This window comes from Oreochromis aureus, linkage group 18, assembly GCF_013358895.1.
Source record: "Oreochromis aureus strain Israel breed Guangdong linkage group 18, ZZ_aureus, whole genome shotgun sequence".
NCBI lineage: Eukaryota > Metazoa > Chordata > Actinopteri > Cichliformes > Cichlidae > Oreochromis > Oreochromis aureus.
In genome coordinates, this window is record NC_052959.1 from 24297315 (window position 1) to 24321238 (window position 23924).

At 42.5% G+C, this 23924-nt stretch overlaps 2 protein-coding genes across 6 annotated transcripts in view; both read left to right on the forward strand.

The window, feature by feature from the left end:
• LOC116313380 (band 4.1-like protein 3) overlaps positions 1-10383 on the forward strand; it is a 55010-nt gene extending 44627 nt beyond the window's left edge. For 4 of the 5 annotated variants that reach the window (XM_039601937.1, XM_039601936.1, XM_039601933.1 and 1 more), the window contains 6 exons: positions 1635-1706; positions 3209-3292; positions 4701-4799; positions 5439-5519; positions 5852-5967; positions 9249-10383. In XM_039601937.1, coding sequence (XP_039457871.1) covers positions 1635-1706; positions 3209-3292; positions 4701-4799; positions 5439-5519; positions 5852-5962 — 447 coding nt within the window. In that variant the 3' untranslated portion in view covers positions 5963-5967; positions 9249-10383. The remainder of the gene's footprint in view (positions 1-1634; positions 1707-3208; positions 3293-4700; positions 4800-5438; positions 5520-5851; positions 5968-9248) is intronic. The other variant, XM_039601935.1, reaches the window with a different exon arrangement.
• A 1802-nt stretch (positions 10384-12185) lies between these two features.
• On the forward strand, positions 12186-14975 carry LOC116313379 (zinc finger and BTB domain-containing protein 14-like). Its single transcript, XM_031731053.2, has 2 exons — positions 12186-12329; positions 12967-14975. Exon 2 carries the CDS (start codon positions 12990-12992, stop codon positions 14160-14162), a length of 1173 nt encoding a protein of 390 aa, XP_031586913.1. The 5' UTR covers positions 12186-12329; positions 12967-12989; the 3' UTR covers positions 14163-14975.
• Positions 14976-23924: the final 8949 nt, after the last annotated feature.

A 23924-nucleotide genomic window follows, 5' to 3' on the forward strand; every position in this document is an offset into this window, starting at 1 on the left:
ACTATGGACGACGACGTCTTTATGGACGGGACCCTGAGGGAAGTGGAGGAGAAAACCCCCGAGTCCCAGGACGAGGTGTCAGAGAGGTTGGTGGTGAAGGTCAGCCCTGGAGCTATGAGACAAGAAGTGTCCCAAGCCATCAGCGACAAGAAAGGGACGCTAATTATCCTGAAGGACGCCGAGGATAAATCAGACATTGAGGGCAAAGAGAAAAGTGCTGTCCCTGGAGAGTTTAAAGCTGATGAGCATGTAATGCTGATGGCCTCTAAAGAGGAAGAAATCCCCAGAGCAGACACTTCAGTTGTTACAGAAGCTCAAACTACAGCCGCCAAGATGCTGAGTCCGAAGGTGGAGATAAAAACAGACAGCATGACTCAGATTAAAGGTATTGACTCGCCTAAGAAGGCTATGGCATCATGGATTTCTGAGGAGGTGAAGACGGAGACTCCAGAGTTCATCAGTGTGTCAACAAAGGAAGTAAAAGATATGAAGACTTCTGATGGACTACAGGAGAGAGCAGAAATCTTCACTTTCAAAGAAGTCCAGTCTGAGCAGTCAAAGTCCAGCCTGACTCAGATTACAGTTTCTGAATCTTCAGCTACATCTTTAGTTGTGGTACTGTATGAAAACTAAAAGTAACTATTTAGTTTTGGCTGCCTCCCCTCATATCTCCACCACCACCACCCGCTGCGTAGCCCCATTTACTGCCTTCACTCCAGCAGCGACCAAACCGGTCTAATAACTCAAGCCCTGTGCATGGCTAACAGTCCCTTAACACCTAGCGTTTACACGCATTCTTGCCAAACCGCCGGTTTCTGTTGCAGTCGAGCCCGCTGCTTCTTTTTCAGTGCAGCTGTTTTGGGTTTGTTTTTGAGTTTTGTTGACAGCTAACAGCTTGCCTTACAGTAGCAGCTAACTCCCACAGCTGATAAAGGAAGAAATTGGGTCTCTGTCTGTTTCTACAGCTCTGCTAAGCGACACCATTTCTTTCTTTCAGTTCCGTTATCAGTTCCCTGAAAGCGGTGACTTCATAGCCCTGGCTCGGTGCCACTGCTGCAGCTTTCATCCTCCAAAATCCCCTCTGCCTCATAAACAGGTCGGGGGGGAAAAATTGTATGGATCTACCCGAGAAGAGATTTCACTGTTCTTATGGAGCAGTTTTGAAAAGCAGATTAGTGGAAATTTGCTCCTAGTGGATTTAGTGATTCTAAAACCGGATTTTTGTTTAAAGGATTTAGGATTTGTCATAAGTCAGCACATTTAATAAGTTGCATAATGGTATTCCATACAATCATGACATTATTTGCTTTTCAGTCCTTTTTTTCCTTTTCCATGCTCTCTCCTTTGGCTCTTTAAATCCAGACTGTGACTTTTGACTGTTCCTTCTTCACCTCTCTCTCTGTTCTTGTGTCCATCCATCTTCCTGTCCCATTAGTCTACGTTGGAGTGTGTTTCCTCCTCTCAAAAGGTGACCACTGCTCTCTGGCCCTTACAGTAAATAAGTATTGGAACACAGGTTGTATGTAATTGTTGTACACGTGCTCATAACTAACAGTTGTTTCCTTTTGCAGGTTTGAAATTGCCCTGTGTGTTTGAATTTTGACATTATCTAATGATATAATTATCATTCACAGGCACCAGCTGGTCAGGAGGAGAAACCGGTGATAGAGACGGAGGCACTCCCAGCCATGTCTGCAGAGCCAACGGTGAATATCCAGACCACAGAGGCTGTACGGGCCGAGCAGTCGCACCCTACAGCAGAGCTCACAGCTGCAGTAGTGTTAGCAGAGGCTGCTAAGAGGGTACTAGATTATGCAGTAATGCCACAATCAGAAATGTGTGGCTGTAGGGTAGGAGATGAAGAGTCAGTTTTTCCTGACTGTGCCACGTTTTTAAAAAACGAGCCAAGGGCATCTTTGCAGGTGAAGGCAGAAAGGCAGCCAGTGGCAAAACATTTGGGGGTAGATGAAAATGCTGGGGAGCTGAGCTTATCAACAGATGTAGAGGTGGAGGCACCAATGTTAAAAAATGGCAATGATGGTTTCAGTTGTAATCTTCCTGTTTACATTAGTGGTTGTGGAAAGAAAGGAGAGTTGCCTTTAACAGAGGAGGAACCCGATGAAGACGAAAATAAGAGATTTTTGGACTCTTTAGAAAAGAAATTTGCAGATTTTAAACGTGCAGGGGAGAAGAAGCACACAGAAGTGAACAATAGGAGGGTCCAGTTCTCTGATGAGGTTCAATTTTTCAAAGAATTCCCCGTCAAGACAGAAGATGGTATTAAGGTGGATGAAGGGGTGGTGGAATGTTTTCCAGTGGCCCCTGAGCGCACAGAGGATGACTCAAAGAAACTTTCAGAGATGTCAAACCGTTTGCCATTTGAAAAAGAGAAATACTACCATGTTAAGATGAAAAGCCCAGAAGATGAAACGGAGGAAGCAGAGGATAAACCACTGGATGTAAAGAAGGCAGCGCATCAGAAGTATGACAAGAAAGAAGTGAAATTGCAAAAAATGGAAGAAAACGAGTCAGAAGTGAGAGGAGACATGATGGCATCAGAAGAAATTGTAGAGGGCAAAGCACTGGAAAAAGAAACTGAGGCGCGAGGCAGGACAAGCCCACACAAAGGGACTCGATCTGAACTCCTTAGGTCACACACACCAGCTTCCAATTCGCCTTCTGCTGTGCCTCGGTTGGAGGTAACATTGCATAAGCTCCAGAGGCCTCAGCCTCATTACTACAGACTCACCATCACCGACCCCCCCCCCGCATCACGGCCCGCCACTAGTAATCGATCTAGCTCTGCCAAACGCATGGATTTATTTCTCAAGCTCCTAACTTTGCAGTTTGTTGCTGTGCAGATCAGCTGACCTTTTAATTGATGTGGTGCACACACTTGATAGAAAACTTGTGATTCCCGTTCTTCAGTGTCCTCCCCTGCACTGGATTAGGGACTAACACATGACTGCATGCTCTTTTAGAGATTTGAGGCACTCGGTGACCATCCTCGGCTTAGCTTATTAGCATGTGGTGCTTATTTTAGTCAATGTGATTTACTTATTTTAAGAACAGAAGCACACAGTTATAAGTCAACACCTGTAGCATTTGGTTTCAGGCATAAAATCTGGCTCAGGTAGGGTGCTTTTCATAATGCTGGTCTTCCCCTGCAGGCATTTATTTGTCCCTGTTTTGTGTATTTGTCAAACAGAGTCCCGACACTACCGCAGTGGCTACCAAAGACATGCCCGTGATCCACACTGAGACAAAAACGATCACCTATGAAGCTGCAGAGGTACATGTGACCACAATGTGTGACTGCCGCAGTAATTGGATGGCAGTGATTGAGGAATAGTGTACGAGTTGGTATAAGAGATTTAGCAGTAGCATCAGCAGGTTTTTGAGGTGAACTGACAATCATGTTGCTTAAACATGCCGAAGATGCAGAGCAGCACTCGTTCACTGAGTGCAGTGTTTGCATTTGCCTGGGAGGTCAAATATTAACTCGACTTTTAGCACCATTTTGCTCTTCACTACCTCTTGTGAGAAATGTCTGTTTTGAAGCTTAAAGCTGGATTGTGTTCTGCTGCTAGTTTCTGACTATCATCTGCTTGGTGAGCAGCCAGCATTTAATGGAGAACAGTTATCAGAAAAGCAAAAAGAAAAAAGGTAAAGCAACTGCCTGCTGTGACAGCAGACGACCAGTGAGAGTGAGTCAAAACACTGAAGTCACTGGAAAGTCTGAGCAGTAAGAAATGAGATAAAAACACATTTTTGAAGCTTTGTAGAGCTGATGGGAACTGCAGCGGTTGGAGTTACTGCAGCTTTAAAGCTCAACTATAAATTTTCATGGATTAGCGATGGATTAAGTCAGCGTTTGTTAAATGGGGTACTCGCATCCCTTAGGCATGCTTTTAAAAACTGCAGGGGGGTACGTATGTCTACCTCTGCCAAGGATGTTATGTGATTGGTTCAGTTTGTTTGTTTTGTTTTTAGCAAAATTACTGGAAAAGTTTTGAAGGGATTTGCATTAAAATTTCACCAGAGGTGGAGCTTAGCACAACTTGGAGTGATTAACTGATGCAGTCAATCTGGATCCAGGAATATTTGGAAGGATTCTGTAACATTGCTAGATGGGGCAACAGTTAATTATTTATTTAGTACCAATATTACTGATTACTGGGTTACTGTTAAATGTGAAGTGTGTCACTAGTTGCTTTCCTGCCACCAAGAGAGACAAAGATTCTCACACAAGACAAGCAGACTCACTGGGCTGAATAAACATGTCAGTGTTAGTACATTACTGGGAAAAATGAGAAGCACTTGATTAAATAATTGTGCATAATGTGTGGCTCACTTAAAACCACCAAGAGTTATCGTCTGACCTGCAGTTTGTCTCACTGTTTGTCTTCAGCTGCAGACTTGGCTGAAACACACGACCTGCACAGCAACAGACACGCACACAGTTATCTACTATATGGTGGGAAAAGTCAACATGTAGCAGCATGTAGCACAATCCAGATAATTTTCTCAGGAGTTAGTTGAGGCTGAAACGTAATTTAAAAAGAACTAAACGTGAATGAGTTTGAGCTTTGAGGTTTCCACTAATCAGTATTTATTGGAATTTAAAGAAGGTAGTACTGCTGCTGTGTTTAGATGGTTTTATGTACAGTGCTCATATGGAGTGTTTTGTGTATCAACAGGTTGAGACTAACGGTGACGCAGACCCCGGAGTGTTGCTGAGTGCTCAGACGATAACCTCAGAGACCACCAGCACCACGACAACCACACACATCACAAAGGTCAGGGCACATCTGTTGTTGCTTTAGACCAGTGGTTCTTAACCTGGGTTCGATCGAACCCTAGGGGTTCGGTGAGTTGGTCTCAGGGGTTCAGGAGAGCCTCCACCGTGACATGCACGGCTCATTTTGTGCACCAGTAAAAAACGTATCTATGTCTTGAATTTGAAAAAAAATCATATTTTATTTTTCACTAAAGAGGTTCAGTGAAAGTGCATATGAAACTGGTGGGGTTCAGTACCTCCAACAAGGTTAAGAACCACTGCTTTAGACTCTTCACGCTTGTTGTACATCTGAGCATCTCTCTGCTTACTGGCAAGTTTGAAACCTGAATAAGCCGAGAATGAAAGTGTTCTCATCAAGTGATCACAAGTGTGTGCCTGCCCAAGGGGATGATAACAGAAACCTGATGGAGGGTTTTCTGCATATATCCATCCCCTGGTTTTTATTTTCATGAGTTATTACAGTTTTGTTTTTATCGGTGCTTTTAGTATTGTTATTATTATCATCATCATTAGTAGTATCATCGGCTGCTTAAGCTACAAAAAATGCCAAACAAGTTCAGATACCTAGATTAAGATTTTTCTTATGAGAAGCTGACAGATGGGAATATTGCAGTGATTTTGTGTTTCTGTTGGTCAGACGGTGAAAGGAGGCATATCGGAGACAAGAATTGAGAAAAGGATCGTTATCACCGGAGACGCAGACATCGACCATGACGAGGTCTTTTTGTCCTTTCATACTGTTTCTCTGCTTACCCATACTCATTATTTTTCTCTTTCTGCAAAGCTGATTATTTGATTGTGTGGTAAAGTAAAAAGGTCAAGTGCTGAGGAACTTGGCCTTTGGGCTAAGGAATGGGCTAACGTGACATTTTAAACAAATTAACTCATCATATGGCTTAACAAATTCTGGACGTATAAGAAATGTGACTAAAAATGACTTCCCTGTTGGCATACTGACTTACAATCCAACATCCCCCGCTCCCTCCCTGCCTTTCTCCGTTCTCTGTCTCCCCCTGGTGATCCCTTTTGGCACTGCACTCCCGTATGTAGGCTCTGGCTCAGGCCATAAAGGAGGCTAAAGAACAGCACCCTGACATGTCAGTGACCAAAGTAGTGGTACATAAAGAGACAGAGATCACGCCAGAGGAGGGGGAGGACTGAACCAGGTAAGACAGCAAGGCCCCAAGTCCCGATCCCGGCGCTGTCCTGTTTAGTCTGGTTTTAATTTGGTTGAACTGGGCTTTGTTTTTCTTGTTTTTTCTTTCAAGCTGGTTTCCTCTCTTAGGCATGCTGCTTTTCCATCAGCACTTCTTCTCACTGGTGCAGATAGCCCTGTTTCTGTGGTACTTACAACTAATGCATCATGCTGCTGTCATTTCATTCCCCTCTGCAGGGAAAAGGACTGCAGATGCATGTGTGCACACAGGCCGGATATTACAGTCTCAATTCGTAATGACAAGGCTTAAAAACACTTACAGTAATGCTGCAGGCAGTCTCATGCAATCTAATGCAATATGGCTACAACACTTCCCTCTGCTGGAGAGAAACACAATTAACTTTTATTTGAGAGCTACAGCATGTACTGTGTGTTTAAAGAAGTCTTTACTCCCTTTATTTAGATATTTTGTAAGTTTAAATTGCTGTGTTAGTATTACAGTTTTCTAAATAAGAAGTGTAATCTTCTCTAAATGTTTGTTAGACACACATGTGGAAAAACGTTTGAAATTATGCCTGCATGTTGTGAAATACTGAGTGAAAACATTTTCCATATATTGTTCTGCCCGCATTGTGGTAGCTCACAAAGAGCACAGGCAGGGATGAGCGATTAAATTCCGGCTGAACCGGCTTCCGCTCCGAGCCTGCGACTGCAGACGCGCCCGTATGGACTGAAATCTGATCTTGAGTGCACACAGATGTGCTTTGGTCTATTTTCAACTCTGCTCTTAAATTTGAAATTATATATGTTAGCTGAAGAAATCCTTGTGTACCCAGTTGTACAGGTCACAAAAAAATTACATTTGGAGAAATTCATTTTTAGGGCTTTTTAGAAACTACTGAATATGCATGTGACATAAAATATCAGATTTAATCTGATTTGAAAGTTGTTCACTAATTGTTCTTTTAAAAACTCTAAGAAAAGTTTGTGACACAAAGGCGAAAACAGCAATAAGTTTGCAGCAGACAGCAGCCTGCTTTTCATGGAAATGAACACCGGAGCTTGGGGTTCATCCCTGAGATGATTCTAGGGCACGCTGTGACACACTTCTGCTTTCAGTTGCACTTCCCTTTTTTTGCACGAAGGGAAAAATAGGTCAGCAGTCCTTATGGCGTTTCCACAAACTCTGCAAATGCAGCCATTTGTGTTTCAACTTGTCCACTGTGGGTATTGTGAGGATTTTCTCATGTGTGGAGCTGTTATAAAAGAACCTTGCATTTCACTGCAGCACAGCATGTCATTCTAGTTGCCTTCTCTCAAGCATTTATACTCTCTGGAAAGTGCTCGCTGTCAAGTTTTACTCTAGCTCACCTTTTGGCAGTGAAACTTGTTTCTTTATCCTCTGACTGAAACGGTCCCAAGGCGCTGCGTTTGGGATGAGCGAGCGTGCATGTGTGTGCTTGTGTGACTCACCAGATGGGAATGCTTGACTTTGTTTCTGCAGCCTTGCCCTCAGTCCTGTGTTTGTGTGTGTGCTGTCTAATATGTGTGTGTCTGTGTGTGCTTGAATAGCTCTATTAACATGGTACTAAATGTTTGTAGTGTTTTGGGTAGTTGTTGTTTCCCTTGGGTGCTAGATACACACAGAGTGGTGGTGCAACCAGAAAAATTGGAAATCACCATTTTCTTTCTTTCTTTTTTTAATGTTAGGAACACATCCACAGTAAAGTCAAAAATTTAACTTTTTTTGTTTTAAATTGCGTGAGATTGTTTCCTGTTTATCTGCAATTTAATGTGGGTGTGAAGGATTTGATATCAACAGGTGGTGACTCAAGGCCTAGCTGTATACAAATGTTGGCCAATCGTAGCCCTAGGGGGAGCAGTAAGGGCAATAAAATGTGACACAGTCTGACATTGGGAAAGAAGATGAAGGTGAACAAGTTTGACATTGCAAGCCAAAATCCTGGTTTTCCTTGTCCACACATAAACACAGAACAGAGTTTCTGAAAAAAAACCAACTCTATTTTCTGTGACCTAAAATGATGTTTAGATGGGGATGAAAGGCCAAAACGCATAGACTAAAGCCATGCTTTCCAAAATTCCCATGTGCATGCAGACAGACCCTTAGCAAAAAAATATACAGCCCAGCCTCATGACAGACTGAAAAAGTGAAATATGACATGGACACAAATCTCCTGTGACGGTCAACACAACCTGGAAACGAATGTCAGTTGGAAGCATGTTTACTTCCCGCAACAAAAACGGTTTTGAGATGCCTCAGACGGGCGTCTTCATCAGGACAATGATGATTTCTTTATTTTTTAAATAGTGGTTAAAAAAACAAATCAGAAGCTGTCAAACTGTGAAGTGCCACAGGTAAAAAAAAAAAAATAGTTTGTTAGTGTTACTATGTGATTTTAATGATTCCTAAATATTCCCTCCCCTTAACCAATAAACTGATGAGTGAACATAAAAGTAATGATAGCACCTAACGTTTTTAAATAACTTAAAAAGGCGATTTTATAAGGCCTACTTTTTAAGCTATTAGTGATTCGGTTGTTGTTTTTAACTTATTTACCGGCTGTCACTAAAAAATACCTCAACTTTTATAAAGTCTCCTAACCTAATAAAGTATAAATAACATTAATTCAAATATTTACCACTTGTGACTGCTATGCAGATGTTTGTGGTTATTTGGTATTTGAACTTTGCATTCTTATCGCATTAGCATTTGTTGCATTTATGACATTTTAGAGCCATAATAACTGAAGTTGTTTAGTGATTGTTTACTTATTTTAAGTACCAACAAAGTAGAACTGGGTTTAAGTGGAGGCAGTTTTAAATACAGTAACAGTAAATAAAATAATAGTTCTTAGTTGGGGGGGGACTAATGATTAATTATTTGTGTGTATACATCCGTGCTGGTCACTGTAATTAAAGTTCAGGGAAATTAAGTCTAAAGTGAAGTTGTTGGGTTTTTTCTAAAAGCTACAAGCAGCTGCTGGTTGGGTAAAAGCCACATGTTTGAGACCCCTGGTCTAAACATGTGTAGGAGTTGTAGAATCAGTTGTCAGGATGGCACTTTTGTGGATTTCCTGTTGCCCGACTAGCCTGTGTGTATCTGTCTTGTATATTTGCATTTTTCTAACTTCTCTCTGAGCATCTTTTTAACTTTGTAAAAACTGCCTTAAGCTGTAGTGAGGCTCGTTTTCACTCTCTGGTAGGATGAACAGTGGCAGTAAATGTTCAGTTTACAGGATTCACTAACTTCTATTTCTTCTCCTCTTACAGGAATAACTCTGAGGGCTTTTTTTTTTTTTTTTTTTTTTAAATCCTCTACACCCTCCCAGAATCCAACATCCAGAACTCCACATATAACGTCGGGACTCTCAGAAGACTAGAAAGGCCTCCTACTCTCCAAGTGCTGCAGCTCCGCCGCTAGTTACAACCATCATCTGCAAAACAACTAAATGCATTTTGCATGAGAAGGAAGCAACGTTGCATTATCAAATAAGATTATACAGAAAACCATGTGATTCTCCAAGTGGTTCCTCAATCCATCTGCACGCCAAATCCCTGTGTGCAGCAAGCGAAACCTTTTGCTTTCACTGCCTCATATGACTTTGATGCATTTTTATGATTATTGAGAATAATTATTGTAGCAACATTTTATTTATGAAATAAAGCCATCACTCCGGAAACTTAAAATCGTTGTAGGCTGTATATGTTAGAGAGCGTACACTATTTAACCTCGCAGTAGAAGTGCCAACGTTATTTACAAGCAAGCATCGCCTCATTCCCTCAAACAGCTCCATGGTTATCCAGCAGGTATGTCACTACAGAAATCACTACAGCTACCTACTGTACATATCAAAGCTTTCCTAGGAAAATAGCAAATTATCTTTCACAGCTGAATTTTTTTTTTTTTGTTTGTCATGTCTACTTGAATAGCATTTTCCTTTATATTATCATTTCAGTGTTTCATCATTTCTCATTGATTGATTCCCCCGCTTTTTAGAGACTATGTCCTGGCAAAAAAGTCAAGGAATCAAAGGTTTCTGGGCATGAAATGGATTTTATTTGCCTGTGGAGGGTTTGTGTTTTTATTCTCCAGGGTAGATGATCAGCTGCAGCACAAGTCCCAGGTTTGTGTGACTGTGAGGCAAAGGGTTCAGACTGGCGAGCTCTCCCCTGATTTACATTCAAAGCCAAGAGAGATCTATAATCCCCCTCCACTTCCGCCCACCCTGAACACATCAGCTGTGTTGCCCCCCCCTTATCCATTCTAATGTATCCAAAAATTGAGTATTATTGATGTACAGCTGTGTTTTCCTTAAAAAGGTGCAAAAGTGGCAAGTGCATTTGTTTTGTTTTTTTTAATTTGCTGGTCTCTTCTAAAATAATAAAAACCACCACAGTACTGAAACCTGTGTCAGCACTCATTTATCCCTGTTTAAGTATCAGTTTTTGTCATCTCTAAACAAATAGCTCAAATAGTGGAAATATGATTGAATAGTTGTGCTCATTTGAAATTATGTGTAAATTTGATTTTAATTTGATATTAAATTATTACATCTTAAAGTTTCACTTTGTGGAAATATGCTAAAATCAATTAGGCTGAGCACACGGCGGAAACGGATCGATCTTTAAGCGTAAAATCAAACTTCAGCAGGGGGAAATTATATAAAAATGACATAATTAAAGTTAAACTAATGTTTAAATATGATGATGGGAGGCAGTTGAGGCTGTAAGCTGCAGCCCATCTATTATTTATGAAACCAAATGCTCCAAACCCTTAATTGACCTGTTAAAAGGAGAGCCCGCGGGCTAATTAAGATAGGCGTTGTGCAGTCAGAGGTAATTACTGTGAATACACGGAGGCCTCCGAAGCCCCGCCCCTTTGCGTACGTGCGGTTATTTCCCAAGATTTATAGAAAGTAAGAGCGCTCACTCCGTCTCTTACTGTGTGAGTAAATGTGCATTTGTTACTAAAGTGCACCTCAGAGTCGCATGAATGTCACCACAGTGGTTACAAAGAATATTAACTACACACAGGACTAGAAATGTATGAAAAGTGAAAGTATTTCCAGGTGGAAGGAAACTGTTGAAACTCATAAAAATCTACAATAGAAATGTTTTTTGTTTTTGTTTTTGTTTTCTTAAAGAATTGTCACACATGATGTGACAGTAGAAAACATGTGGCGCAATGGTGTATTATGTAAGTGTTTTATCACTCTAGCCCACTTGAGACCACACTGGGCTGTAGCCCATGAACTAACACTCCTGCTGAACAATACTGGAGTAAACACCCCTGGCTGCTCCATCTTCAGCATCCTTTGTCCAGTATACCCACTATTCCTCCTGTCCAAACCATCTCAGCCTCATGCAGTCATTTCTAATCTTGTGAATGCTAGTCTTAAATTTCAGCATCTTCATTTCAGCCACCGAAAAACAGAAAATTTTACGTGTGGTGTGGGGAGCAAAGGAGGGGCACATACCTCTTCAGCAAGTATGTGAAAATCCCTATATGTAAACGAGTCAACAAAATATCCACAAAAACACTTTAAATCTATTTATTGTATTATCTCTTTTAAGAAAAAAAAGATTTTTTTGTATAAATGAGACCCCCCAAAAAAGTTCCCCAAAACAAATACAGAAAAAGAACTTAAATTACTGTACTGGGGTGATGAACATAAAAGTTGTGGTGGGCAGCTGGGGGCTGTTGCTCCCCTGTGCCCCCCTGTAGGTCTTCCCCTGCTAAAAGCTTATCAAAAAGAAAAGCTTCGAGCCACAGATGATACTTTGTGTCTGTAGATTCTCAGACAGTCTAAGACTTGGACTGAGAGCGAGTGGACTTCTTTATGTTTCTTAAAGACATTTCACCTTTCATCCAACAGACTTCTTCAATTCTAAAACCAAATGGTGGGGAGTCCTGGGAATTTAAATCCTAGTGGGAATTGTCCCTTAAGAGGGTGTCATGTGTCTCATTCAGTGTCACTGTGTATCTGCATTTCTTGGGGCTTTTGTTCAGTTAATATGAATAAATAAAGACTTTTTGTAATCAAATGTTCTTAAGTTTGACTTCAAGACGTGAACAGACGGGTTATCTGATGGGTGTTTGCTTGTATTATATTTAAAAATCACCGATATATTCAGGACGTCGTCTGATTTCCGGCAGAGTGAGTCACTTCCGCGTGCATAGACGATCTCGGTGGCGCGCTTCGCTCCGGTGCTGTAGGTGGCAGCAGAACAATGCAGCATTTCCTGTGGAGCCGCACAGTCACAACAAGAGGAGGAAGAGGAAAAACGACAGCTCTGGATCGTCGTCGACTGCCTTGCGTGACAACACAGGGAATCGCGTTCAGGCTTCGGGTATTAACATTTTTTATTTCCTCTTTGTCTGCTCGGGCGGCGCGGAACAGCGCGCGGCGGGTTTTCGGAGGTTTGTCGGTCTGTTCGCCGCCGTCTCCTCCGCTGTTTGTGAACTCAGTTAAAGGCACCAGAAACATGCCAATGGAGGCTTGCTGACCAAAATGGCTGGGCGCAGTGAAATGTGAAATATTCTTGCTAAGGTTATCCTTCCTGCACGCGACGCGACTGTCACGCGAACTCGGCGGTAAAACGCGCTTTTTAAGTGGAGAAAAGTGCGAGTGTTTGTTTCTGCTGCCGTTACTTTTCTGTTTTTGCTTCTTATTATTAGCGCTACTGCGGCTCTGGGCCCTGCCGTATTTTTTCTTCGGGGTTTCTGCATCGGTTGTTTGGCCACTTGTTTGCTCGCTTGTCTGTCTGGCGCTCATTTCTGAACAGATTCACCTTCGGTTGCAAGTTTCTCCGATACTTTGTTAGGCGCGCTGCATATGCTACCTGTATATATTTTCCAAAGTGGCATGCAAATAGAGCTCCACCCCTCAGCTGTGCAGGGTGCATGCATGCCCTCGCTCTTTGGTGGGAATCAAAATATTTGACAAGTTTGCTGATTTTTTTTTTTTTCCCTCCCCCCCCTCTGCAGGTTGCTCCAGTTTGTCCTGCAACATGTCTGATTTACTAAGATATATCGACTATGACCACAAAGCCACCTTTCTGAAGATGCTCAACCAGCAGAGGTTGGAAGGTGAGCACTGTGATGTGGTGGTCGTGGTGGAAAACATAGAGTTCAGGGCTCACCGCTGTGTCTTGGCCGCCTGCAGCAACTATTTCAAAAAGCTCTTTAAGAAACAGAGCGACGAGGACAACTCCATCGTGGAGTTGGACTTCATCCGTTCGGATATCTTCGAGGAGGTGCTCAATTACATGTACACAGCCAGGCTGGCTGTGAGGAAGAAGGACATCAATATGATGATGTCATCTGGTCAGATCCTGGGCATCAACTTCCTGGATAACTTGTGCACCCAGAAACGGGAGCTGACCAACATGAAAACGCGGGAAAACCAGGCACCGGGTGACCACGGGATGAGAGCTCAGGATGCCATCCTGAAGGAGCTGGCTATGGAGGAGGTGAGGAAGAACAGCTTCTATGATCAGGGGATGGATAGCATGGGGCCTGGTGGCTCACACGTGTCTCAGCCGCACAACTATAACACCAACATGGGCAAAGAGCCGCACAGCCACACCTGGGGCTCATCGACCTCCAGCGACATGAAGCTGGAGTACCTGCTGTACGGCCACCGCGACCACGGCTCCTGCCAGAGCACGGGAGCAAAGCCCATGGACCACAACGCCAAAAAGGAGCGTCTGCTCACCGCCAACCGCCCCTACGGCTGTGAGCACTGCCCCAAAGCCTTCACCACCGCCGCCCACCTCAAGGAGCATCTGAAGATCCACTCCGGCTTCAAGCCGCACCGCTGCGTGGTGTGCGGCAAGGCATTCATCAGGGGGCCCGACCTGAAGAGGCACGAAAGGGTCCACAGCAACGAGAGGCCCTTCGCGTGCCAAATGTGCGAAAAGGCATTCAAGCACAAGTCCCACCTGAAAGACCACGAACGGCAGCACCGGGGCGAGCGGCCCTTCAACTGCGGCTCCTGCGACAAAGCCTTCATCAAAGCGTCGGATCTGAAGCGCCACTGGAACACCATGCACAGCGCCAACCCCCGCAGACAGATGTCGCTGTCTCCCGCCGCCTCCCAGCAGGGCCAGGGAGACGCCACCGACCAGAGAGACTGGAAAATGGAGACCGGGCTACACTCGCATAACTCTGGGGACTGTTGAGCCTGCAAGCACACGCGCATACACTCTCACACAGACACACATACTGACATGCAGACACACTTACATACAAATAAATATGTATACAGACTGACACAACCACAAACCTGTGACAGGCCGCGTTGCCTGACATCACATGGACAGCAATCGGAGTGAGTAACAAGAGGTCATAGCATGTTAATAAGACTGTGGGGCTGTATTATTATTCTAAAGAGTTATGTCAAAGCGATGTTTCCTTTCCACCTGTAAAATCATGTAAATGTTTAGTTCACACTCTACATATATTTTTCACAAAGCATTGTTGCTATGTAGACTGAGGGTTCTCATAACATTATTCTCTTTTACTTTAATGGGATATGTAACATTTAAATGTTTGTTTAACCTTTACTGGATTTTATGGAGATGAAACGAGAGAGTGTAATAGAGAAAGGGGGAGGGTGGGGAGATATTTCTGCATAACATTTGTTGCATTGAGTATATTCATGTGGATGTTTTTAATGGCTGTGTTTAGTTGTATTGATTGATATTACACTGTAAGAGTAAGAGTCACCATTTTGCATTCAGCGCAGATGATACCAAAGTCTTGGGACTCTTGATGGATCGCCTTTATTGAGGTTGTCCTGCCCAAGCAACCGGCCAACTAGATTTACTGTTATACAGTATAACTGTCATCCAGCTATCAACAGTTAATGATAGATGTCTGTATATACTGTAGCTTAGTTTGTTGCACAATTAGAGTACACAATAATGAATTATGCACATATAACATTGTCCTACTCCAACACTTTGACAATAAACACCATTTGCTGTGTTTTATTGCTTTGTCAAAGGGTTTTTTTGGAAGGTAGAAGCGAGCCGAGCACGCTCTGTGGGATACGTGTCATGCAGAATAACTTTTCCTGTCATATCAAACCATGAAGGTAACGGTGCCACACCCAGATCAGCCCCGGGACACAGATCTGATCTTTTTTTCTTTTTTTTTTTAAGTTGAGCAACACGCAATGATGGAGTTTGGTCTGCTTAATGGCTACATGAAGCAAAGAGCTGCCTGAAACAGCAGCAGGCCTGTCCACTCGTCACAGCAGAGAAAGCACAAGTGGCTCCGATCCATTAAGTTTCCCAGTAAGCCTTGATGGCAAACCAGCAAAGAGGGGGGAGCTCCTCAAAGTTGGACCGCAGCCATCGTTAATCCACTTGTGCCCTCCCTCCTGTGAAGTCAAAATGATCTTGGGTGAAGCTTTTTGTTTTTATTTATTTTTTGGGTTGGTACTTTTTAAGTGTTTTTTCAATAATTTGGTTGTTCAAAAATGTTTCTCTAAAATATACATCAGACTCACTGAGAGTGAAAAAAACATGTTGCAGGTAGTTGAAGCTTAAACTTCCCTCCACCCGCACATGTAGCCGCGCCTCGGGGTTTGGTTTATAAGCCTGGCCTATGCAAACAATCACATCTGTTGCCCTGCTCCCACCCGCCCGCTTTAACCAGCGCTCAAGTCCGCTGAGCCCTTTGTGTGTTTGTCCAGCTTGTTTCAGCTTTCTTGCATCTCTATACTTTCACACATGCGACGAACCTCGCACTGACCCGAGCATCATGTGAGCGAAAAGCCAATTTGCACACGGCATGAAGCCAGCGAACGCACCCAACATGGCTGTCCTTTAATCTTGAAGGGGGAAAAAAAAAATACAAACTTAAGTGCAGCTCTCTCATACTCTGCATGCAACACTAGATGGTGCCCTGTTCATAGTGATTGACCTGTTGCTGCCCAGTTTGACCTGCTCTCTTTGACTGTCCGGAGCTAAAGATATAGATATCAATATAAAAGTTACTCAGTTTCTAATGGATGCTGAGCTCACTGGTAGGGAGGAGAAGAGGGGGAGGAAAAAAAGCACATATGGTTGCTGTGTGTTGAAAATGTATGCGTTCTCACACCTCAGTGTTTTCCATATATTTACATACATCTGACTCCAGTGGTTGGAGCGAGGCCAGTTGCAGCATCAGGGCCTTACAGTCTCCTTTCTGTTTGCAGTGACGGGCAGATGGAGAAGCTCTCGGTTCTCATTTATGACAGTTTGACCACACAGTTTAAGGAAGGGGAGAACATCATCAGCGCTGATGCCTGTATCTCAGATTGATCTATTTTAAACTGTCAACAGGTTTGATCGCCTGTAGTTTGGGGTGAAGCCGTTTTTGTGGGAAAACTGACGTCAGTGTCTAATGGAAAAGGCGAGCCTTGCCTCACTGATGTCAGTAGATGCCCGAGATCTGTTTTCTGCATTTCCTGGCCCTGCTGGACTGTACTGTGTGTATGTGTGTGTGTATGTGGGAGTGTGCGTTAAAGCCAGTGAATGATGCAGGATATGGGTTTGTATCACATTGTTAGGCTGAATGAGGCTGGGTGTGTGCGTCTTTGTGTCGTGACTGCCTGCATGTCAGTATCTGCGAAGGAGGTTGAAATGTAATGTGTATGTGAATTGGTGTGTGTGTGTGTGTGCATGCCTAGGGATTGGTGTGATGAGGGCTTTTTGTGTGCTTTTTAAAGTAGCGCATTTATATGTGCGTGCACGCACGTACACGTGTGCATGCATGTGTGATGACTGAGCGAGGAGGGGCTGGTGGATAGCGTGCATTCATGCGTGTGTGTGTGCCCGCTTGCATCAAGTGTTTGTGTGCGCTACGTGCATCTATAATGAGCTCTCTGTGTGCAAACACACATTCTTGTGTGAGTGACAGGCAACGAGTAAATGTGTATTCATGCGTGCGTGCGCACCCATTCGTGCCTGTATTGGGATTATGCGTGTTTGTGTGTCAGTGCTTATATGTTCTTCCGTATGCATGAGCTTGCCTGCATGTGTGTGCGTGCGTGCAGAAGCACACATCAACACTATTTAGGGAATTCTTGTTTCAGCAGTATGAATTCTATAATGCACTGAGTCACATGAATGAATATAAGTATTTGAATGTGGCATACATTAGTAGTGTGGGGGGCTGTGCGTTCAGATTCATGTCTGCAGAAGTTTATGCGGCTTTCTGTGTGCATACTCTCTCTTCGGCTTTGGTTCGTGTGTGTGTGTGGGCGCGAGTGCATGTGTACGACAGTGTGTGTTGGCATGTATGTGTATATGTGTACAATGAACACCCGGTTTCCATTACCCAGGCCGGCGTGGTTCCCTCAGCCAGACCACAAACCTCCTGTCTCCACTGTGGCTCCACCCAGCGCTGCCACAGGCTTCCCAGAAAAGAACAGTGTCTAATTAAAAAACTTTAATTACATTCATCTCATCTCTCTCGCGCTCACATACACACATGCTTGGGAAGAATAAAATAACTGTATACAAACAATTCCTTGTGATAGATGGGAATGAAAGGCCAAGCCAGCAGGTTTTTTTTGTTTTGGTTTGGGTTTTTTTGTTTTATTTCCTCCCAGGCGGAGCACGGCTTTTAATCAGAGTTGCTGACATTCACGAGCCATATAGTCTCCTGCGATGTTGTCCTCCACTTGAGCACCATCTGGAATTTCTTCAGTTCTAAAAGGACTTTTTTTTGATCGTGCTGTGTCGCTCTCTGTCCTCTGTTTTTTCACGAGTCATTTTATGCTCTCGATATGATCTCTGAGGCATCTTAAATGTTGAAGAAGAAACGTATAAATCACTGAACAACTGTGCATCTCCAGTTTATGTACTGTATAAACACACACGGGCTATTAAACTGATTTGTGGGATAGCACTTAGTGACACGACTGTAAAATAACGCTCGATTAACGGCTCGTCTTCAGAGTGAATGTCACATTAATGCAAGGAGGATCTCTGAGGAATTTTCCTGGGGTGGTTCACTCATCACCTTGAACGCATGGGCCCCCCTATCTGACCTGCTTCCCCTCCCTTTCCCATCAGACTGCATAGATGTAGGTTTATTAACTGTGACCCTGTGTGTCCACAGACAAGGTATGTCTTTGTTGATCAGGATGGCGAGAGTCGGACCAGTTGAGGTAGGTTATCAGGCCATCTTCAGAGGACTGAGAGAGCCGGCTGGATCGCGGCAATCTGCCTGCAGGACTCATTGTTCAGGCCCAGACCAGATGTTCCAGCTGAGAGATTACCATCATATCACTCCTCAGTGGGGAGTCCAGCCGCACTCTCCATGTCCTACGTCACTGTCTCCCCTTCCTCTCTCATCCCTTATCTTTTCCACCTGCTCTGTTTTCTTTACATCCACAACATTTGCTCCCTTCTTACTTATCTCCATCCTGCTCTTTCCCTTCTTTTCTCCTGTTTCTGCTCCTCCCTTACTCCCTGCTTCCATAGTGTATCCTCTCCTTCCTTATTTCCTCATCTCCTCTTCCTTACATCCACCTTTTCTTTATTCTTCACTTCTTCTTCCTCCTCCTCTTTCAACTCCTAATGCACCTGTTTTCCCTCCATCCTTTTCTTTTAATCATTTTTCTTTCCTCCTTACCTTCATTTTACTCTCCCGTCTTCCTCAGCGATAACAACCGAGGGACTCACTTTGGTCAAACACAGTTCACGTTGTTCCCTTCTTCCCCTCCTTCCACCTCTTGTTATCAGTCTCCGCCATGAAGTCTCGCTTTAATGAAATTCCCCTGCTGATCACTCTGACGGATCTGAAGGCAGTGTTTGTTGGGAGACCACATCTGGGGAGTAGCTGAGGGCATGAAAAGGAAAAGCAGCTGTAATCTGGTTCTAAAAAATGTTATCCGGAGTCTGTCCTAATGTGGAATCGTTTAGGAGAAGATTTGATTAAAGTAACTTGTAGATTTGGTGAAATGTAACACATTTGATCAAAGAGTCCACGAGTTTTAACAATTACCAAACTCATGTATCGCCCCATCGTCCTGGATTTATTTAAATTTGGGAACTTTAAGGCAAGCAAACATTTTAATAAAACCATACCGTTTATAGCTTTAGTAGTACATAGTGTAAAACACGTGTGTGAGAGGCTTTTTTGTTGTTGTTGTTTTTAAATTACTACATTAAAATTGTAAGGGGTTTCTCGGTACCATAGCAACCGGAAATGCAGTATTCACTGGTCAATCCACAAATTTGTACAGTAAATCCTCTGCTGTGGAAAAAGCTCCAGTTTTGGCTTTGGGAGTTTTAAGATAACACTTAACACTTGTCTTTGTGTTAAAGCTTACAGTTAGAGCTGGTCTGTCGTCCACTCTGTGCATTTATGCCACTGCTGAAACGTGTGTCTGAGCTCACTGTGTTGGTGTGGTTAGAGTGGTGGAAAGCGTGTAGAGCAAGTCAATAAAAGATTAGGTGGTGGTGGTGGATGAAGGCATAAAATTCAGGACTTTCACCCACCAGACTGGGGTTTGTGTTACATGTGAACCTGGATTTACTGGACTTAATGTTTTCATTAAAAACACAGTTGAGGTTTAAGCACTAATAAAAACTTTGTTAGGGTAAGGCACCAAAACTACTTGCTCATCTTTAGGTTAAGGACATTTACATTAAAATAAACCCTTTTAGTTATATTAACCCTGTATTAAAAAACACTACTGACTTGTCTTTTTTGACAGAAGGCCCTAAAAAAGTTTTTCCCATGTGCGTCCTACCCCCTCATCTCAAGCTGTTAAGCTATGACATCACAAAGCGTGATTGGTGCTGGCCCAACATTGATCATGACATCGTAAGAACAAAACCCACATGGCATTATCAGATTATCCACTACCCCATGTCATAAGCTCATGAGAATTTTTCTGTTTGCAGATAGCCGCCCTCTCTCAGCCTGATCTTGTCTGAGGTTTTTTCTTCCCCAAGTTCTTGCTCACAGGGGATACTTGGGTTCCTAACTACAATGGTGTAATGTCATTATATGATATGTATATAATAGATTTATATGCACGACATGATGAATTATACGAATTGCATTTCACTTAAAGGATTTTTGAAAGAGTTTGATCCTCTTCCAATTCAGCTATCCAGACATCAAGGTAAAGACACCCTACTTTGTCTTCAGCTTTCACCTCCCAGATTATGGCTTCACCACAAGTTGCACTGTGGCTTCTTCCCGAGAAGAAAAGGTCACCAATCTCTAAAGGGGAGGTCACCCTGTATATTACTTCAGGCTGCGAAGTCGGTACTGATCGTCTCTATTTGGGATTCAGCAGCATGTCTTGCTGTTTTCAAGAGCTGTGTCAGCCTAGACAGCCTCAACAATATTATCATAAAGACCTGTCAAAACAGGGAAGGAGGTGAAACAAACATTTCATTCAATGACTCCACTGAGAGCAGCAGCTATGGGAAAACAGCAGCACATGTCAATTGGATTGAAGTCTGGATCCTTAATGTTTTTTTCCCTCACCAGGTGTTAAAATACCAATTATAAGTTGTTGTTTCCTGAGCTGCTGTTTACTCTGAGGAAAAACTGCAAAGAAAAAACAAAACGATTAAAGGGTCTCGCGTTGATCCTGTTCCACTTGGACTCTTTGTCCTGTATGTGTCCGAGTGTGGAGGGCAGCATTGATGTAGGTCTGCATAAAAAGTGGGCCTTGTCTTTTCTTCAGCCAGACACCGGCACTGCAAGAGCTTCACTTCTGGGAAATTTCATATAAAAACATGTTTTACAGATAGATTTTTAATCTGCATGTAAATAGATCAGAACCAGTTTGACGTAAGATAAGATAAGAACCATGTTATTAACAAGTTTTCAGCAGTGCTGAGCTGTTGTCAGTTTGTATGCTAAGCCATCGTCACCTGGCTGGAGTAGGGAGGATGAAGGATCTTTGATATTTCTTGAGCACACTTCCATGCTTGACATAATGTCACATAACCTAAAATGTAAATTTCCCTAAATTCTCCTCTAGTTACCATCTGCTCAACTCTACAGGTGCAAAAACTGAACAAACATGATCCCCATTTTGCTCGAAGTAAAGGTAAGTAAACACACCAGTTTACAGAAAACTCAAGTCATTTTCATCGGTTTTACTTTTCTTTATACTTCTCTGAAACCAGTTTAAGAAGTACATACAGTAAATGAATAGATGTAGACATAAAAAGAATAAGTAGACAGTTTTTGTTGTAAAAATAAGAAATTAGCATGCAGTGGTAAATGCATGCTGCCACTGACCACTTAAGCAATGTTCAGTGATTCCAGTATTTATTCTTTATTAAGAATCAACAGCTCAGTGAAATACTTGTTCATTAGCTGCTAATGAATCAATATTATTATGTATAAGTAATTATGACTGTGTGTGATTCTGCAGGGGGACCCCTTATTTTAGGTGTAGAGTGTGAATAAAACAAAGAAACCAGCTACGATAATTTAGCTTTATTAGCTCCAGTTGATTTTTCTTTATGTGCATGCTGTGATCAGCTGACCTGTGCTGCTGCTCTGACATATGCACTGCACTCTCTGTTCAAAAAGATATAAGCCAGATGTTTCACAAATTCTAGATTATGGATGATTGCCAAACCCCCAGACACTAAAAAAGTAGTAAAAAGGTAGAATTTTTTGAGTGAATCCAATCAGCATCATTAACTTAAACATAAATTGATTTCTTCTACCCTTGATTTAACGTAACACTTACCATGAATACTAGCCTGCTCTGCACCACAGTGCAGTATTGTAACCTTGACCACACTTCTCACTAAATTGTATGAAATCGCCTGGTGTTTTCATGCAACCTTGAAATAACACAAAATTATTATAAATCTACTTTAATTTGTTCTGCAAGACTTTTGACAAAAACATACTTTGGCAACATATAGTGTAACCTAAAAAATTGAAAAAAGACATTTGAAATAATACATTTATTAATTAACAAAATAATAATACATGCAAGTTTTTAAAATCTTGCTTGCTAAACAGTTCTTACTTTTCCAAAGGCCTTTTCTGTCTTCTTACATCTTTTTCCACCTCTGATAGTGAAATGCAGCCACTATGCATTTAGCTCACAGACTGGCAGAAGCAGTTTGTGTGTTTTGTGATATTTGTTGAGCTGTTTTAAAATTGTGTATTTGAATTTACCTGCCACTTAAAAGGGTGTAATGGTGGCGTACAACAACTTTTGTACATGTGAACCATAAACACATCACGGGGATGACGAGAGAAAAGGCATGTGTTAAAGGTGTAATTAGGCTGTTAAATGTCATTATTTTCTTATTACTGAACAGGTATCTACATGCCCAGTGCACTGCCAGCCTGTAGCTAATGAAACATTAACTCATTTGATAGTAATGTGGGTTAACCTGCCTAATTTCTTATTAACCGAAGGTCCCGGATCGCCATTCCAGATCACTCAAGCACACATTAACGTCATTGTAACCATTATAGTTTGTGGCTGCCTCTCTTCTGTTTTCAAGTTTATCACATGGTTTCTAGCCTTTAGTAAGTATATGATTATATAGGATAAGTATATCTGTTGCTCAAAAGCAATATTTATCTACTTTCCTCTTTTCCAGTTTCAAATTGTGCAATCTTTGACCAGTCTTAAGATTTGAAAGATGCGTTTTGTTTTGTTTTTTTCATGTCACTTTCAAAGGAAGTGAAATCTTTGACAAATTATCTCCAGGGTTTCTGTGTAAAACAATACACAGCAGCAGTGACCGCTTTCCGCCACAGATGTCACCAAAATCAAAGCAACGTGAATGTTAAGATTATGGCTTTAAATATCACCATCAACCGTTCTGCTTTCATCCTCTCACACATGACTCACATCAGCCCAGAGCTGACGTTATCGGCTGCTCCGGCGTCCTCGGGCTGCTCTGATCTTCTGAGAGCTGCTCCATTAACAGTGACGGCCTTGTCTCAAAACCAGCACAAGCGGTCAACAACACCACAGTCAACGGTTTTGAACTCACTATCTAACAACAAGCGCCCAGCATCATGTAATGCGGTGGCTGAGCAGAGAGTTTAGGCGCTTATTGAATCAGACTAATCTTGCGGCCGACATGTTCAAAGGAAACCTCTTTATTTTCCAGGTAGTGGCTGCCAGCCCACTGAATGACCGAAATAGAACAAAGAGGGTAATGGAAAGATGTGTGAGGTTTGCTGTGTGCACATACTTCCCGGGAAATCATTTGAAGGCACAGTTATCGACATCAAACCAGACTTTAAAGTCTTGATACAAAAGACTCGAGCAGTGATTAAAAATGGGCATTTCCTTTCCATGCTCCCACAAGATAAGATTTTAAACCAAGCTCAGCCGTGGACAAGGAATGCTCAAGCGCCTAAAGTTTGACCTGCCGCCATAAACACCTCGAGGGCCATGAGGTCGACAGGCTTCCTTCACGTGGATTTCAATCCCCTCCTGCATAGCACTTGCTGTTTCAGCTCAAAGTTGTCACATTGTGCAGGGAACAGGTGGCGTGATGGCGACCGTGTCACTGCAAGGGGCAAAAATGGGGTGTGACACATTGTTGGGTGAAAAGAAAATTATGGTGGCCCTTAGAGGTCAAATGGACTACTACTTTTTAAAAAATGCTGAAAAGGTGCACAAAACACAACAAAAGTTGAATAAAACACAATAGAAGTAGCTGGATGTGCTTTTGCAGAAATTTTCTATTTATGGGTGTTTTCTGAAGTTGGAATGCATTTGAACTTTCAGGGCCACCGTAGAAAATAGTTCTTACATGAAAGTGCACAAGAGCAAAGTTTGTCAGGTTTTTTCTTTGGGTAATTTTGGTTAGTTTTCTTGTTTTTGCTAATCTGCTAAGTTAAAAAAAATACATTCAAGGGGACACAGTCGAAATTTTAAAAACTGGGCAGATCACACCAAAAAATCTAGATGGATAATTTGATTT